Here is a 19,126-nt window from a genome sequence, read left to right as displayed (position 1 = left end):
CAATTAAAAAATGCATCTGTTCAAACAGTGCAAGCATTCTGCATAAGCAAAAATAACACACGTATCAGTTCCCCTCAGTAATTTTTAAAGAACAAAATTCGAAAGATTTGAGAAATGTCTATTTAAAACTATAAATATTTATTGAATCGAATGCGTTATATCTGAAATATAGACTTATAGACTTAAAAGGCAATAGCTCTTGCTGGGGAACAGATACTTAAAATAAAAATCATGGAACACCATGGAACAGTCTATTTTAGAATAATAGTAACAAAGACAGCTGATGGAAGAATTATAAAGGAAAATAAGGTTACCTCTGATCCCAAACGACTATCTGCTGACATCCGACAAAAAGATAATAGTGCCTGGTGGAAAGCGGGTGATAATTTCCTAGAATAACAACAGTGCATGATAACAACAATAAAAAAAGATTAAGGAGTTAAACACTGAAATTTATAGAGAAAATATATTGATACCACTTAAATATTTTATAAGGGTATTTGCTCAGATTTAAGGTAGGAATTTAAACTAGCATTAACTAATTTACTAATTGTTTGAGGTTGATAACTATCTACTTTATGCTTCCTTTCCAAACTCCAAAGCTTAGAGTCTTACATAGTGATTGGCTGGAAAAGTTTGGCAGGAAAATAGTACAGGCAATGAGATGAGGAAAAACAAATCTGAGCTGGAAAGGCAATGAAAACTGGATCTAACGCAGCTTGGATGCTTGCTAGTTTGGCGCTGAAATATTAGTGAGGTCTCTCAGTCCTAATTAGTTTTTGGTGCGGATGAGTCTGAAATGACCTTCAATAAGGTTTTCCAATTCAGAATGGCCTTAACAGGTTGGTCCTTAAAGCAATAAGATCGAATGATGTATTAAGAGTTTAGAACCTAAGACAATAGCACTAGAGTACTGCAGTCAGGCTATAGGTGGTAGAAGAACATGGTGTACAATCAAGAATTAAACAAATAGCACAAGAGAGTGGGGAATTATGGTAGTAATGCAGACTTGGTAGGTTAAAATATTTCCTTATGAAATGCAGCTTGAACATATATATATAAAACTACTGTACTCCTTAAACACAAACCTATTACATGTTAAAAGACAAAACACACATGTGTGCATATATGCACAATTATGCAGGTTACAAACATATGTATATAATTTTCTTGTTTAAAAAAATGTTAGTCTCATATATGATTTACAAAGTGGCTGCAGTTCAATATATGTTTCTAACAATTAGTACAGGCTCTTTTACTTGTATGAACTTGGAACATTATAGCTGAAACAATATTCTATTTTGGCTAACCCTAAAAGCAACCAAAAAAAAAATCTCCGAACAAAAATCTCAGCAATTGTTTTAAATAGCAACCAGTTTATAGAGTTACAGTACACTCAGAAAAAATGTTATAAGAAATATGCTCATATTTCTGCAGTAAATAAATCAAAATAATATTAATTTGCAAAAATCTTACAGAAAAACCTTAAACTTTTAAAAGTATCCTCAAGGGTAGCACGTTAAGTACTACATACTTAAAAGAATTTATTTATTAAGTATTTATCAAATGACAACTATATGTCTAGCGCTATGCTCTATAAAGGACCTGTAACAAAAATATATACACACACACACACTTACTCTTGAAGGTTTGCTATCTGAAATAAAACCAGATGAACAAATTAAAACTCTTCTAAAAAGTTATCAATTGAATATAGATGAAATAAAACTAAAATAATCACTTCAAGCAATGATTTTCACACTAACCTATTTGGTTTATCAAAGTGTACTGTGTCTTTGTTTGATGGAGAACAAGATGGCATTCTCTCTCTTTCTTTTCTTGGCAGAGAATTTGAGTCATTCACTTTAGGAGTCAGGGCATCTGTTTCATCTGATACTGAAAGATTAATATCCTTAGTTTGACCTGTATCTGAATTCTTCATATCTAAGTACTGTTCTCTGTCTTCAGAAATTCTGTGAGGGAATTGGTCCAAAGAGGGATGGCCTGTGTCACGAACCGTGGGGAAGGAAAAATTCTCATTTTTGAGGATGTCCATTTCACTACAAGAGAAAAATAAATTTCCAGAGACAAGTTTACTGTACCTAACTTTGGCAAAGCCAAAACCATTTAAAAAGTAACATGGAAAGAAGCTCTTGATTAAGTTAGGCTATGCATATAAGTATGTGTACATATAGTATAACTATGTACTTTAGTTATGACTATAATTGATGAAAAATTAAGAGAAAGTCATCTTACTTCCTAGCAAAGTAAGTATTGATCAGTTCCTTTACTTGAGACTAGTTACTCTTTCATTGCTTTTCAAGGTAATTCCAATTAAGATGAGGAATATATTCAATACAGTAATTTTGTAACATGAAATTTTTTGGCTACTATGATGAAATCAATTCCCAACTCTTATGCCACCCAAAGAGTTCAACAAAAACCGAGCATACATACCTCTCTAGTCTTCTGATTTGTTCCATCAAAGACCACTTTTCATTATTTAATAAACTAATTTTATCTTCTAGCTTCTGTACTATCAAGCAATTCTAGAACCAATTAGGAGAAAAGCAGATTATGGTTTCTGTAGTCATACAGATGTATTTTATATATTACATAAAGACTTTCTCAAGATAGAACTGCAGAACTGATATTCCTTACCTCTATAGGCTGTGGGGTTTCAAAAGAAGGAAGGCTGCCTAACACTGGGGTAACAGCTTCTAACTCATCCTCTTCTACTCCACTTGCCACATCTACAACATCTTTCACAGTTACTTGATGGTTTCCAAAGTCACGGTAGAGTTGTAACAAGTCTGGAGGTTTTGGAATGTTCAATCCTACATCATCCCACAATTCAAAATCCTTGAAAAGAGTCCAAAGGAGAACAACAGTTATATATTTTCCTCTACGCATAAGATTTATTTTAACTCACCATAAAATTACTTTTGCTGTAGAACAGAATTACAGAAGCTTATGTACAGGTACTATGTCTTATACATATTTTGCTATCCCCACTACACTGAATACAATTCTAAACAATTAGTAGGTGTTCAATGAATTATTGTCAATAAACTATTGTCAACTAAGACAATTAAAGCTCGATTTGGGATCTAAGCGAATGCATGTACTTAACTTAAAAAAAAAGGAACTCATGACATAACTCTAAGAAAGCATCCAGGATAAGAATCTTGAATTCATTGCTGAAAAGAATGTACTCAAATATCCTTATTTAGATTATACTGAGTCATAGGATTTAGAGCTGAAAGCTATCTAATCCAATACCCTTCATCATATAAATGAGGAAGCTTTAGGCCCAGAAAAGCTAAGTAACTTGCCAAAAGACACATGGATAGTAACTGGTGGGGACCAGAACTTAACCCCAGTCCTTTGACTTCAAATACTGGGCTCTTTTCGCCACATGATAACTTTCCCAGTATTGTCTCCCCCTATTTATTATGTAAACATTTGACATCACTTCCACTATTAACTCTAACTCTGACCATTAGATAGGTGGTACTGCAATCCTAACGGGTTACTTATTAAAGACGTTGATTAGAAATTTTTGTGTCAAAATTTTGTCAGAAATCCTTTGCTGGTTTAGAAAAACAAAAATGCAATCCTGAAAAAGTATACAATGCATTCAGAAGGCACTCAGAGAAATAAGCTGCTTATTTATCTGTTCTATTTATGTGAGGTACAATTATAAAGTAATCAGGCTGGTTGTTTAATAAATATGTTAGAATTTACATATAAAAAAGTTGGTTTTTCCTATATTGTACACAGTTTGGAAGGTTTTACATTTATTTCAACAATGAACACTGCTAAAAATATTTTTCTAACTACCATTAGAGCCTGTGCACATTCCTTTGCATGTCTTTAATGAGGACTATTCTTTATTCTCTGAGGGAAACATCTGATTTTGGGGGAAAAAGCCAAAATAAATTTAGTGTTACATTTGGTTGTAGTGAAGCTCAATAATAGTTTTGGTCAGAAACAAGGTGCAACTATAAAGTAATAAGATTAGGTATACTTGCTTTGTAAGTAATTACAAAACAGAAGTTCAAAAGAAAAAAAAAGAACCATAGTAGTATTCATGAAATAAGCAACACACATTTCCAAAATCTGACTCCAAAGGACAATAATTCTTTTAATGTATTAGTACTGGTGTATTTTTACTTTGCAAAAACACCTTACATCCAGTGGATCAAATCATTATTCCTAAGAATTCTTTAACTTGTAGAATGCTGATTTCTTAACAGTATTCTGAGAGCACACTTTGAATAAAAGATAATGAAAGGAATAATTATACCAAAAAAGAAAAAAAAGGAAAGAAAAAAGTTCTGATGAAGCTTTCTTCACTTAAAAAAAGCTGGTTAAACGTTCTCGAAAATTTAAGTTTTGACTTAAATAACATCCAGGTTGACTTTACAAACAAGTAGTATAGTATAATTCTCCCAGATTTACAATACTAAATGAAAAATGACCAAAATAAAAATTGAAATAAAAGCATGTCAACCAAGTTTGGATGGAAATATATCCCGCTATTTAAGTAACTACTCTATATTAATCATAGCCGAATGACAACTACAGCGATTAAAACTAGTTAGGAGTTAAAAGTAATAAAGACTACCTTGGTCTTAATTTTCAGCCCAAGAAATGATACAATTTTCAAGATGACCTGCATTATCTTCTGTAAAAGATGGTTCTATATAATCTTAAGTGGTAAACATCCTATACTCTTAAAGTATGATTGAGCCTCTGGTAAACGTACGTTTTATAACAAGAGTGCAACTAATATCCAAGTGACAGACTCTTATATTAAGGCAGTCGAGGATATAATCAATATTGTGGCTAGTGGTAAAAAGGTTAGAAATATCTGCCCACTGAACGAACACAGAGTTAGTAAATGTTAAAAGTACAATTAAATATTAAAATATAGAAAAATTATAGTGAAATTACTGTTAACTATTTTCCTATGCAGATCATACCTAGTGGGCTGCCTAAATGGCCTTATGGTATTCCCAGAATATTTCTCCTATAACCAGTATTTTCCCTGTTTCTTGTTTGGTTGGTTATTTGAAACATGATTAATCTGTCATGTATTTCTATAGCAGCATTCATATTATATCGCACAGTCTCTTGACATAAGAGGTACTCAAATATTTAATTGCTTTACCTGTCAGGTTTAACTGCTAAATAAGTTGAAGATATTTTAATAAGATAAATTTTTGTGAAATGTTACATAAGGTGAGATGTGTTATCGTGATAAACTTCAGGGACATATCATACCAAAAGAGCCATGAGATTGTTTAATAGTTTTTGTAGAATAAACAGCCTCGATTTAAGGTAACGGCCAAAAGATTTGTCACAAACTACATGATGTTTACCTTTCTAAAGAGGATCAAGGATAAAACTGACTCTGCTAGGCTTTTAGCCTGCATTCCAATGAGTTAAGAGATTCCAAAGATAATGCCACTATGTCACCTCTTCCCAGTTTACAAGGGTTTTGTCTTGTTAATAATGAAGAGACCCTTTAATCCCTTGGATCCCATTCAGGGGCTAAAAAAACTGTAATCCTCATTTTAATATAAACCATTCTTTTTTTTTTTTTTAACCTCAAGGTGATATTAATTGCTAGACATTCAAGTGTATGGTCTGGGTAGCCAATTTTAAAAGTAACAACGATGATAACAAAACAACTATACTGGAACTCTATGAGTACCAATCTTTCAATCTAAGCTACTAGCTACGGTCTTCTAAGGTAAGAAGGCAAGTATCATGTGTACACATGGACCTCATATATGGCATACTCCTCATTTGTGAAGTATTACTCTCACAGAGGGAAAATATTTAGTTGCAGAGGTTTTAAAAAAAGGAAAGAAAAAAAGAATATAGGCCCTTCTGGTGTGCTTGGGACTAATGAAAGATTGGAAATAAGAATTTTTAGGGAGCTTCTGAGAGCCACATGAAACAGAAATAATGAGAATCAAAATATTAGCTAACATTTTACAGTTATCTAATATGTCATCTCTCTTTTTTGTTTCTAAGAAGGACTATCTTAAAGTATCAGGGGAATATTTGAAAATTTCTCTACGAGAAGAACTCCCCCCCCAACTTACTTTAGTAAGTCACTTTCAGGGATACTTATTGACAAAAGCAAGCAACAAATACAAATTCTTCAGGTTGTACTATGAGCCCATTTACTCTTTCTATCTTCAGGACAGAAAAGTAGAACACAACTGATCATCATCTTCAGTGCAATAACAATGATTTAATGTGCCAACTCTGGGATTTCTAAGTCTGGATAAAAGAAGGCCAACTCTTCTAATGTTTTTCCTTATAGGTATAATTTTATTATAACCTGTTCATCATTTGAAGAGCTCTCCTTTGAATGTTCTCTAAGTTCTTCACAATTCTTCTTTAAGCCAGAATGGTAGTTCCTGAGTCCAAAGTGGAGCAAAAACAGGGCTTTAGGTGCCACTTTCTCACCCTTCTTCCCCCAACATATCTTAAAGCGATAATCTCACAGGTTTGAGTCTGCCAATATCATTCCAGGGTGGACCAGCTCAGTTGTGAACCTATTGTGGAGGCACAGACTCAGACTAGCCTTAGTCTACTACAGAGTCTTGAGTGGACCAATTTAGACAGGATTGGCCCTAGGGTTTAAGCCCTCCATGACAGGTGAAAAGAAGAAAACTCTGGGAGGTCCCGGAATACAAGTTAATTTCAAAACAAGTCTAGATTCTTAGAACAGAGACTAAGCACGACATATGTGCCATGCTTTCTGTCTAAAAAAAAAAAATTGGAATTTTAAAGTAGCCCCTGGGACACACACACAATCATTCCCCATGGATTCTGTGAAGATTTTCCCCCTTTCTATTTATTAAGCCATAATGCTATTGGGATTCAAGGATGAATACTTATTCATAAAAGAAAGCAGTGATCCAATATGGTTGATGCTGATACCTTTGTTTATCTGATTCACAACAAATAATGATTAAAATTTTAAGAAAAACTTTCTGCCCCTGCAGGGTAAATCTTCCACTAGTATGTTAGGAAAATTTTTGTACAGAATAGAAGCTATATATGTCAAATATCTGGGAAAGAGGTGACAGATCTCACTGATGACTTTTTGGGTGACCAATCTGATAACACAGACATAAAACCACCCATTTTTCAGAATTAACAATGGATTATTCGAACTTTACCTGATCATCATTTTCATCGGAAAAAGTTATTGATGTAAGTTTGTAGTTATTCTTTAGTAAAAATTCATTCACTAGGAAGTTTAGAGCTCTTTTTTCAAGAGGTTTGATTGGCTCCTAAAAATAAAAAACAGAAATGACATTATAAGTCTTCCTTCTCAATCATTTGTTTTGCCATTCAATATAAGATATTTATGCACTTTTCTCTGACAAATTGCCTACCTGAATTTCAGGACTTGACTTATAATTTTTTCGTTCCTGTAAAGGAACTTCATTTTCTGGGGGGAAGAAATGCACAAACAGATTTTAGGATCTCTACCACATGAAAAAATCTCAACTAGTTCTACATTGTCAAATTATAAAGTCTAAAGAAAAGTTTTATGTACACCACCTGCAGCCTGTGTCAGGTTGGCTCGGAGGGCCTGAATGGTCTCCTTGGCTTTCCGTAGTTCAAACTCCAGGACTGGACAGGGATTTGGATTAAACACACACAGGCATCCAACCAAGAAAAGGGAAACAAAAATAAAAAAATAAAAAGCAAGGATGGGTATGAAAAAAAAATACAGTTTGTATTGAAAACAGAAAGCATGCAGTCTTTATGGAATTCATGAAAGCATGCAGCAGAGTTGGTCTGAAAGCAAACTGGTGAACGTTTTCCATAGCATTACTAGAATTCTAAGTAAATTGACCAAATGTTCTAGCTGTCTGACAAGGAATTGTTCTATTTTAAAAAGAATTCTAAAATGTAACATATTTTCTTTATATAAATTGAAGTATGTGACATCTGAATACTTCTCCCTAACTCAGCCAAAGTTAGGAAGAGAAATGAAATGTTTCTATTTTTCATGATATATTTTTCATGAATGATGGAGTAAGTAGGTGATGCCCTTAACTACTTAAAAATACAATATCTAAAGGATCAATTGAACTATTTTAAAATAACTATTTCAAATTACATTTCAAATGAAGATAATGGAAACCTCTTTGATAGACCTATTTTATAAATTAGTGATACATTTTCTAATTCTTAAATAATTCTCATGATATCTATATTTTTCTAGTAACAAAACAAGACCAAAAGTATATTTTTTAGGTAGCAAACATATTTAATCCTTAAATTATATAACTACAAGAAAACATTCAAAGCACTTTAGAGTTTATTAGAAATATGAGAATACAATAACTGGTTTGGATCCTATTCCAAATGAAACTTATAAGGAAAATCATCTTGGATATTTCTTAAAGCAAAAGGAAGATACAATACTGTCTAACAGCTATGGGGGGAGGAGAAAAGTAGTAGCTTAGAGTTCTTAATACAATCAACTTCTACCCTGTCAAAGAAAAGGTGACAAACTGAGAGCTGAAAAGGACCGGAGGAATCACGTAGTTCAACCTTGTTGTTTTGTAGTTGAGAAAACCTGAAGGCCAGAGAAGTTAAGTGACTTGCTTGACGTCACATAAGTATTAAGTACCCGAACTGGTATAAGAACCCCAGTCTTCTCTTTCCAAATTTAACAGTGGAAACACTGCATCACATACTTTTTAAAAAGAGCTTTTCAAATAGTGTTTTAAAGTCTTTCTTGTTTTATAATAAACTAACAACTTTCTTGTTTTTTCACAACCTAATTATACAATAAACCATAAAAATGAGCACTGTTTTATTAATATACTACTTCCATCCAGGAGGACTAATAAGTTCATATGCCTTAAGAACTAGGAAATTTTCTCTGATTCAGAAATTTCTATCACTAGTTTTGTAATTAATCAGAAGCAGATGGTCAAAGAACTAAAGGTTTTAAAAATTATTTATCCTTATAAGTTAATACAAATAATTCTACAACTATGTGAATAAGCAAAATGCAGATGTTTAGACACAATTTGGGAAAATGTGTGCTATCATTTGAAAAATCATTTTATAAATTGTTTTTTTCTAATTGGTTCACTGAAAAATGTCTTGGCATTCATGGTAATAACTAGAAACTAAGTCTGTATGGAAAAAAAAGTTTCACTCAGTTTGCACTTAGTCATCAAAACTTTAGGATGTAACTGAATCACATCTGCTATGTGAAAACTACTTTTTTGATGCACAGAATTTAACTGCAGCAATGTGGAAGCATAACTAAAGATCTAATGAGAGGAAATGTGTTAATATTTCTTTTTGGTAGTCGGCAAAGCTGATCTGCAAATATTTCTGTGCAACAAAGTTAAAGTACTCCAGAAACTTTTAGTGCTGAAAATGAATACTGCTGTTTGTACAAGATTGCACACACATTCTTGCTGTGCTCAATGGCTTACGAGAGGGTTGTATGGCACAGTGGGTTAATTTTTGGACATAAAATTATTAAGTAATTGATTTTTGGTTGAAGCAGCATTTAGTTGTGTTTACTACTAATTTTTAAAGTTTCATAACACTAAGACATATTACAGAACAATTGCAGATCAGGAGTGCACTACCCCAGAATGACACAAATATGAAATAAAAAAAAAATACTGGTTTAAACACAAACTTGAAAGAACTCAGAAATTTAACTGGAGAAAGTTAAGGTGAATTAAGAGCAAAACACCATATGATTAGGGCACAGAAAGCCAGAAAAACCCATGTCAGACGGCAAGAATTAAATTTTTATGTACAAATACATTGTCAAATACCACAAAAAAATTACAAGACTGAACAGGTAGAGCCTATCAAAATAAAAGTACTCTGCTGCATGTTTCTTGTTAGACAATAAACATTTTCTGAAAGAAAAGTTCAAGTTAGAAGCCATACAGCATCTCTATAGTTGATAAGTAAATTATAAATACAAGATTCAAATGAAAAAGCATAAAGGTTCTGAACAGCTATGCTATTATTAAAGATGTTAGCAAACTTACCTTTTCTTGTATTAAAAAGTTTAACTAAAACTTGAAATGAATTAGCTAATAACAAACTCTTGAGATTCAATTTATTAATTTCAATGATTCTCAAAAATTATTTTTAATCCTTTCTACTGTTTAATGATTAGCTACAAACAACTTTTAAACAATGTAATTCTACTGAGACTAGTTTTGTTATAAGCACTAATACAAATTTTTAAACTCCATACTAAAATTTACTGAAGGCCACCTAAGGTGATGACAAGAAACCTAATGAAGCCAATTATTACTTCTGAACCAGATGTTGAAAAATAATGGCACTCTATTTCTTTGGAGGGCAGATACTCAGAAATCAATAGAACATTTCTGATAAGAGGGGGGAAATGGTGTAAATTTTATTTTAGTTCAAATCAGGATGAAAGACAATATAATTTTTTTTATTGCTCTAGCTCAATTTTTCAATTTATACAAGGCTTAAAAAACTTGTTAAATTTATCTGTTTCTGACATTTTAAAGACCTTCTGATTGAGCTCCTCTTAAAACAAGTTAAATGCTTAATGGCTTCACCATCAGAATAAAAGTTCGAGTAAAGTGACCTCATCTCATAATAAGATACATCCCTATCTTCTTTCATTTCATTCTAGGATCCCAAAAACAGTTTTCTTAGGAAGAAACACTCCTCTCCCCCGGCCAAATCTGTCTTCTTTTCCCAAGAGTGGGAAGTGGGGATAAACACCACCAAAAACCCATCAAGACTTCTTTCCTGGTCTTTAAGAGAAAGTGCCTACCCAATGCCTTGCCAAGAAGCATTACCTGCACCATTTATTTCTCTAAGTTTAGGAAGAGAATGAACTGGAAGGCCCACTAAAGAGCAGCCAGGTGGTACAGTGGATAGAGAGCTGAACCTAAAGTCAGGAAAAACAGAATTCAAATCTGCCTCAGTGTTATGAGCTGTGTGACCCTCAGCAAATCACGTAACCTCTGCTTGCCTAAGTTCCCTTATATGTAAAACGGGATAAAAATAGCACCTACCTCTCAAGGTTGTTGTGAGGATAAAATAGTATTTGTAAAGTGCTATGCAAATACTAGCTATTATTATTATACTATTATATATGTTGCTCAATAAATACTTATTGAATAATTAAATCTGAATATTGGTTAATTGGCACATTACTTTTCAGAGTTCCAATTATTAAGAAAACATTCTCCTTCTTACCACCCTGTTGGCTAATCTTCCCCAAGTATTCAGCAGCTATCATACAGCATAGGGCAGCTAGGTAAAACTGGAAAGAACATTGGATATGGAGTTAGAAGACTTGGATTCCAGTCCCAGTTCATCCTTTTACTAGCTATGTGACCAAAGGCAAGTCACTTAATTTCTGTAGATCTGTTATCTCATTTCTCAAATGAGGACACTAGTATACCTACTTTGCAGTGTGTTTTTGAGAGGATCAAATGTGACAACATATATTTTGCAAAAAGTACATTAAAAAAAGCTCAATGTTAGAAGTAATGGAGGATAAATGTGGTGCAGAAGCTCAGAATTATAGGATCTGTGTGACTGACTTCCAGCTCCACAATCTGTATGTCATTTACTACTGGGCTTTAGTTTCTTCCTCTGTAAAATGAGGGGGTTGGACTATATGATCAAAAAGTTCCTTCTAGTTCTAACTAAATTCTATGATCCTATTATGAAATTGTACTCCCATTTTGCATATTCTCTCCTTCAGATCAAAGGACTTTTTTTATATCTAGTGCACAACTCAACAGCTATATTACTATATTAAATATATATCTATATTAAAATTTGTCAGAGTTATCCCATAAGTACCAAGTAAACTATTACCAGATTTCCACTTTTTTGCTGTGTGGGAGAGAACTGAAAGGAACAGAGACAGACACCTGGGATTGTGTTACCCTGTTTTGTAAATTTTTCTTGACAGATCAAAATACATTAGTTCTGTTTTCTTCCTATATTGTAATTTTTCCATGTTAACTGGTTAAAATTTTTAGTAGGAATGATTCTGTAACGACTCTATTAGTGTCCTGACAAGTTATATGAAAGCAAAGAAACAAAATAGGTACATAAAGAAAACAAAATGGGAACTTAAAGTCTAAATTTAGCTCTTCTTACAGAAAAATAAAAATAGAAATTTTTAAGAAATATATTTTTAGAATACTCATAATTCACAATAAAATGTCATCTGTCAACTAGTTTTAATTTTTGACAATGAATCTGCAAGAAACCAAAATAAAGATCAGATATCATTTCCAAGCTCTATAACTCTCAAAATACATACTTTAAAAACTTTTCAGAATAAGACAAATGCATCATATACATAGCAGAGACCTCATATTTCTTATTGACAATAAATGTAATCTAAAAGGAAAAGTGATTAATAAACATATTAAATAAAATATAGTACTAGACTTTTATAACTGTTAAAAGGATAAAGCTAGATACTTCCTACCTGTGTAATTTTGGGCAATATATTTCACCTTTTCATGCTTCAATTTCCTCATTTGTGAAAATGAGGGAATTGGACTAGGTGATTTCTAATGTGCATTTCAGCTCAGAAAGCTATGTGATATTTCACTTATAACAAATTTATGTCTACGTAAAAATATAATATTAGCATAGGTATGTATATACACTATACCTTTATCTACACATGAACTCAAATGATTCATAAAGTTAAAAAAAATTCCAAATAAGAAGCTAACAGAGAGCATACAATTCATTTCTCTTCATTTTACAGATGAGGAAGCTAGACATACAGAGAAATTATACAAGTTGCTCTGACTGCACTGTTAATTAGTGGCAGAACAGGGACTAAAATCCAAGTCTCCTCATTGCCATTTGTGCGCTTTCCACTATACCCAGTGCACTGAAAAATAGTTTCCAAAGATAAAAGATGATTTTGGGGGAATATTAATATAACTGTGCAGGTATCTGTGTAGATTGTGCAGAACTTTGTACAGAGGTATTTGATATGATGTCAGTTTTTTCACTATAAACTATAGTTATAGTCAGTGTTAACTTGTTTCCATTTGTGTCTATGTCCTCCTTTCTGTATTTCTTGTTACACTTTAAATTCTGTTCCAATTCTGATCTAAACCCTGGACTCCAAACATTTTCTTGTGTGTATTTAAAAGTTATGTGACATATGTTTTTGCAAATATATTCTTACTGAGGTAACTCAATAAGGATCACACAATAAAAAAATTCTGAGAAAAATATATATGCAGAAATATGCATACTTGCACATACAATTAATGCTTTATGAACAAAGTACTTTAGAATTTATGAGGGTGAATCAAGAACTATGGTCAATCTTCTTAGATATTATTTACCTGTAATGTATATGTTAACCACATACTCACAAGACTATTTGAATATGTAGTACTTGTAGTTTCAATAATTTAAAGTTGTCAAGAGATCTGTTCATGTTTCTAAAATACAATATTTTGAAGAAATGCTTAAACTCACCTTAGTTTTCCACTCACCCATGTTTATTTGCTATACTTCGTAGCTTTTTTGTTGGCATCAGCCACAAGCTGCTACTGTTGTCAAAAGTCTCTTTCTCCTTCTTAATTTTCCAACAACAGCAAGTGTCATTGGCATCTGGTGAGGTTCCTGGACACAAACATCTAATCTCATGCTTGACTTAGTCTATTCTACCACATTACCAAGTGAAGTCAGGTAGTACAATGACCAAAAAAAGGAATGCTATTTGATAAATTTGATTTCTTTATATCCTTTCTTTTAGATCAATGACTTCTCCTTTCAACTATGTAGGCTAATGGATTAAACAACAAAAGTAAACACACTAGCAAAAGTTTATTTTTTAATTTGACTACAGCCATTTGCAACAATATTATCTGAACTTACTTTCAACTTTAGCTTCAAAGGCAGAGGAATACTTTCAAAATAATATAATCTCTCTGTGCTTTCTTTCTTGAGGCAGCTATATCTACATATCTGTATTTTTAATTATATCTATATCTGTATAGGATTTGGTATATTGTTAAAAAGGATTCCACAAATCAGTAAATGAAAATGATAAGACAAAGAAGAGAGGAACAACAGATAATTCTTAATGTGAGGAACACAATGGACCAGTGACAACAAAGATCAACCAGGTTCAGATGATCTCCATGAAGCAGCATGGAGAAATTTTCACAATATCTGATCTCCAGCCAGATTTTTCAGGAATGGAAAGTCATGGCAGGAGATCTTCTATCTTTAATTCAGGTTATCAACCTGTCCTACCCCCAGGAAAATTCATTCTTGAATGTGGCAAACCTCAGTACTATGTATAAGAAAAATGACAAGTAATTTGTGTCATCAATGTTGTATTCCACAATGTCTTTCCCTCTGCTGAATTCTGCAAACCACAGAACTTATGGCTCCCTAGGTATGTATGTAGAGCAGTATGGAATCTGAAACGGCAGAATTCATGAAGCTATGAAAAAAACCAGGAAGCCAGGCCAGGAAATCTGCTTCTAGGGAGGTAAGCAGTAGCTTCAACCATGGGGTCTTGAATTGGAAGCTCTTCTTACTCTGTTCTAAACATATTTGGCAATGAATTTTTGTACACAGGTTACATACACAGATATCTATTCATCTAGGAAGAACAATGAGCAAATTCATCAATTAAGGTCTCATTTACATTTTCCTAAGCTCTAAGAAAGATGCTCTGTCTTTGATATGACTACAAGTAAATCATCCAGAGTCTGAATAAGAATGCCTTTAACTTCTTGACAGTTATACAGAATAATTCAAAAGATCCACATATCAATATTTCTAAATTAAGAATAAGGATCTTAAGTTGTCATTTTTCTTAATATAATAAAAAGAATATTGTCTTAAAAATTTACTAACTTTTTTCTTCACTGAAGACATTAACAAATACTAACACATATACACATATATGTAAATACATGGCTATACAGCTGAATAAAGCAATGTAAACAAGTGCTCTCTAGCATTAGTGATGTGTACCTAAAAAATGTCAAAGGTCACAAAGAGACATAGAAAGATGAGATTACATGCTGAAAAAAGGAAAAGATTTTGTAGAAGATGAAAGTGTGAGTATGTGGAGGAAGACAACTGTTTTCAAGTGGATGCTGAAAAGAATGAGACAAGAACTTTAAAAGGTGGAAGTACTCTACAGAGAATCACAACCCAAATAACTAAGATACACATGCCACTTATTATAATGTAGAAAACGAACATTTTCAAAAGACGGATTATAAATGTGGCAACATTAACTTTACCAGAAAACATATACCAAATCCTTTACCTAAAATGAAGAAATCCCTGCCACACTAAACCAATGTTAGAATAAAATGGGTTACTTAAATTACTTATGTATCATGATGTGATAAGAAACCACTTATTTCCAAAATATATTTCCTTTAGCTTACTCAGAAAAGACGTAAGCCCTCAAAAGAAAACATTCTATTCCTAACATTAGGAATATCCTTAAAAGTTTCAATTCTTCTAAAGGAAAATACGATGGAGACAGTATTCAGGGGAAAAGACAGCACCAAGCTACTGTATGATGTGTGAAGAATATTTAGAGCAAAAGCCTGGCATTGCCAGAGATACTTTAGAAATGATGCTCAGCACAGGAAGAGCCTATTGTAAACAAAGGGAAAAAAATGAACAAATCTTAGAACTTTAAGGTAGCAAAAGATCTGTAAAGATGACCATCTGTCCAAAGAGGATGGCCAATAATTGTTGACAACATAAAGGTTGGAGAATTCCCTACACTTACCTGATAGGGCAACTGGACACATACCTGTGTTATCCATGACCTCTTCTGCCCAAGACTTGTTCAGGAAAGTCAAAAAGATTTTGTGGTTTCTTAGATGCCTCTTCTGACTTAGTGGGGTTTGTGTGTGGTCCAATGGCAGATAAAGGACAAATTATATTTTATGCAATATTAATCTTTTGATGAGGTTTTAAAGAATTAGCATTGGGTAGCAGAGTGGTAAAAATCTGTGAAAACTGGTTATCACGCTTAAGTGAAGCTGTTTGGATAAGAGTTTTCTCTACCACATACTTCATTCATTTGCTTAAGTGACAGATTTTTACAAATAGTAAAAACTATTCCAGTGCAATTTTATTTTCCATATCTCTTTACACCTTTTCTTTTTAAGTTAAAGAGTTCCTTATCACATAGAGAATTGTACTTTCTTATTAGGATTTATAATCCAAAAACCTTCAAATGCAAAGTTAGAAGTTACATTTTGTAGAGTATAAAAATAAATACTAAATTAAAAAAAAATTAAAATACATTAATTCTTAATTATCAAAGTTTGGGGGTTATGCAGGTCTTCTGTTACTCTTGTTTCTTCTAGCTAGTCATTTCACTGTCTATAAAAAAACAGCTCACTATTCATTAGAATGGGTAAAGGGACAGAAAAAGGAGATGAAACTGAAATATGCCAATATTTGTCAATACTTTGAAGAGTTCTAGGAAAAAATTTAGAAGTTCACGACATTGGGAGAACTGAGTCTGATGTGTGTTCTTTAATATCTTCCAACCTGTATTACCAGGGATAATCAGCTCACTGTAGGTAGCTTAGCGTTTATCTGCTTTTTCCTTTTCAATCATGTGTCATTTTAATAGAAACACTAAAAATAGCTCAAATAACAAGAATACTGATCAACCCTCGGGACTCCTGAAGTGAAAACACACACACACACACACACACACACACACATACATATACATATATATATATACATATATATACACATATATATGTATATATATATATATATATATATACACACATACACGTGTGTGTATGCATGTGTGCAAAATGAACCTCCTATGAAAAACAGCATTTTTATATTAGATTATTTGAATTAATATAAAATGCTAATGGGACTAATATGGTCACTCATTTAATTCTCATGAACAGTCAACTTTGCTCATTTCCTGGCTATTCTACACTCTTACCCCTGTATCTCATAAGTATATAATGCTGGTTTCAAGCAGGATTTAGTGAATATGAACTTTGTCCTTTTTGGTGAGGACTTTGAGTTTCTCCACATAGGAAACTGTTGATGGGGAACCTTGGCACAGGTGAATATTGGTATACAATCTTGGAGAGTTGATTGGGGTACTGAGAGGTTAAGTGACTTGTCTACGATCATAGAGCTAGGCATGTATTGAATCCTGGTCTTCCTGATGTTGGCCCTCTATCCACCACACCAAGCTGTCATTAGCACTAACCACGAGATGAACTATATATCAGTACAAATCTATCACCATCTCTGGAAATATGTAGTCTCATGCCATTAGCCATCACCTCTGTACATGAAGCATAGTACACAAAATATATATAATACCTGCCTTCTGAGTATCAGCTAACCTAACTGTAGGGAGGCTTATTATGTAGAGGCTGGCTACCAGGTGATGAACAAAATTTGAAAGTTTCTAGCATGCCAAAATTTCAGATCAATTTCAGTTGCTATAAACTTGCTCACCTGCTACTCTCTCATCGGTCTCCCTGTTTCCATCATCTGAATATCTTGCAAAGTCCAAAGAATCAAGGGTACTGATGCTCCCAGCTCGATCTATAAAAGAGAAAATTTGATTTTAAAATAAGTTGCTTTCATCTTACCTGTAAAATCAGGGGGGTTAGATTTAATGATTTGCCAAAGTCCCTTCCAAGCCTAAAATCTCAGCACCCTTGAATGCTATTAGATTATTACAATGAGTTACAGAAGTACTCTTGTAAATTGATAAGGAATCTAAATTCTCATAAATAGATTTTTTTAAATAGCAGAAAATCAATTCAACAAGCATTTACAGAACATCTACTATGTGCAAGGCGTCATATTAGGTGCTATTAAAAATATACTAATGCACTTTTAAAAATGAAGTGATTTAAAAAATAACTACCTTATATTTATTAAAAAACCCACCAAAATTCTAATATATTATATAATTGCAATGTATTAATATGTCATAATATGTATTATAATACATTAATATAAATAATATATTACTCGATCTTAAAACAGTACCCTAATTTTGATACTTTATAAATTGGAAAAGGGAAGCTAAGAAGGGTAAGATACTTGCTTAAGATTACACTGAAACACTTCAAAATCAGAGAGTAGAACTTAGCACTTCTAATTCCTAGTTCAAAACCATGTGCTTTGCCTCCAAAGTAATTTTAATGTTTTCTTGATGAGTATGAGTCATCATTTTGAACATGTTAGTTATAGTCATAGGGCGCTAAAGTGTATAAAGTTCAGCTAGCTCTCTCACTATTGTGATTTTTCTGGCTGGCAGTTTTGAAGTCTTCAGTAATACTCCAGAAGGGAATACTTAAGTGTTAAAGCTGTTTTGCCCCTAGTAGAAATCATCCTCTGAGGTACTCAGATTTCAAACCCTAGAGCCATCCTAGACTCTTGTTTATCTGTCAAATCCAATCAGTTGCAAAGTCTAACGAATTTTATCTTGACATCTTTCACATCCATCCTTTTTTTTCTATTCTATATTCTTCTTTTTCTTTTTTGCACTGTCAGATACAAGTTTTTTCCTAGCCTATTTTAAAATTTTTATTTTCAGTTCCAAATTCTCTCCCTTTACCCCTGCAACCCACCTTGCCTTCTACCCACTGAGAAGGCAAGAAATACAATATTCATTATACATATGAAATCATGCAAAATATTTCCACATTAGCCATGTTCCCAGTAAATAAATTAATAAAAACAAGAAAAAGAAAGAGAAAAAAATATGCTCTAACCTGCACTCTGAGCTCATCAGTTTTCTATCTAGAGGTGGATATAATTTTTCATCATGAGGTCTTTGGAAATGTGGTGGATCATTGTGTCGATGTCATGGTTACTAAATCTTTCAGTTGATTATCTTTATAGTATTGCTGTTACTGTATACAATGTTCTCCTACTTCTGCTCACTTAACTTTGCATCAGTCCATATAAATCTTCCCATGTTTTTCTGAAACTATCCTCTTGACCATTTCTTACAGCAAAATAATATTCCATCACATTAATATACCATAACTTGTTCAGCCTA

The 19,126-nt window shown here is 32.8% G+C and overlaps 1 protein-coding gene across 7 annotated transcripts in view; it reads right to left on the bottom strand.

Annotated features, from left to right (window-relative positions):
• Positions 1-19,126, bottom strand: part of RELCH (RAB11 binding and LisH domain, coiled-coil and HEAT repeat containing) — a 138,515-nt gene that overhangs the window by 80,724 nt on the left and 38,665 nt on the right. For 6 of the 7 annotated variants that reach the window (XM_020995716.2, XM_020995715.2, XM_020995711.2 and 3 more), the window contains exons 2-9: positions 17,566-17,655; positions 7,597-7,668; positions 7,428-7,483; positions 7,209-7,322; positions 2,662-2,862; positions 2,458-2,549; positions 1,767-2,060; positions 315-390 (exon numbers count right to left, since the gene is read on the bottom strand). In XM_020995716.2, the coding sequence (XP_020851375.1) occupies positions 315-390; positions 1,767-2,060; positions 2,458-2,549; positions 2,662-2,862; positions 7,209-7,322; positions 7,428-7,483; positions 7,597-7,668; positions 17,566-17,655 (995 nt within the window). Of the gene's footprint in view, positions 1-314; positions 391-1,766; positions 2,061-2,457; positions 2,550-2,661; positions 2,863-6,361; positions 6,436-7,208; positions 7,323-7,427; positions 7,484-7,596; positions 7,669-17,565; positions 17,656-19,126 lie in introns of those variants that run through there. The other variant, XM_020995717.2, reaches the window with a different exon arrangement.

The sequence above is a fragment of the Phascolarctos cinereus genome, unplaced genomic scaffold (genome assembly GCF_003287225.1).
Source record: "Phascolarctos cinereus isolate Bilbo 61053 unplaced genomic scaffold, phaCin_HiC Scaffold_4;HRSCAF=312, whole genome shotgun sequence".
Taxonomy (NCBI): Eukaryota; Metazoa; Chordata; class Mammalia; order Diprotodontia; family Phascolarctidae; genus Phascolarctos; species Phascolarctos cinereus.
The sequence above is the reverse complement of the archived record's forward strand: the minus strand, read 5'-3'. Positions and strand labels throughout refer to the sequence as shown.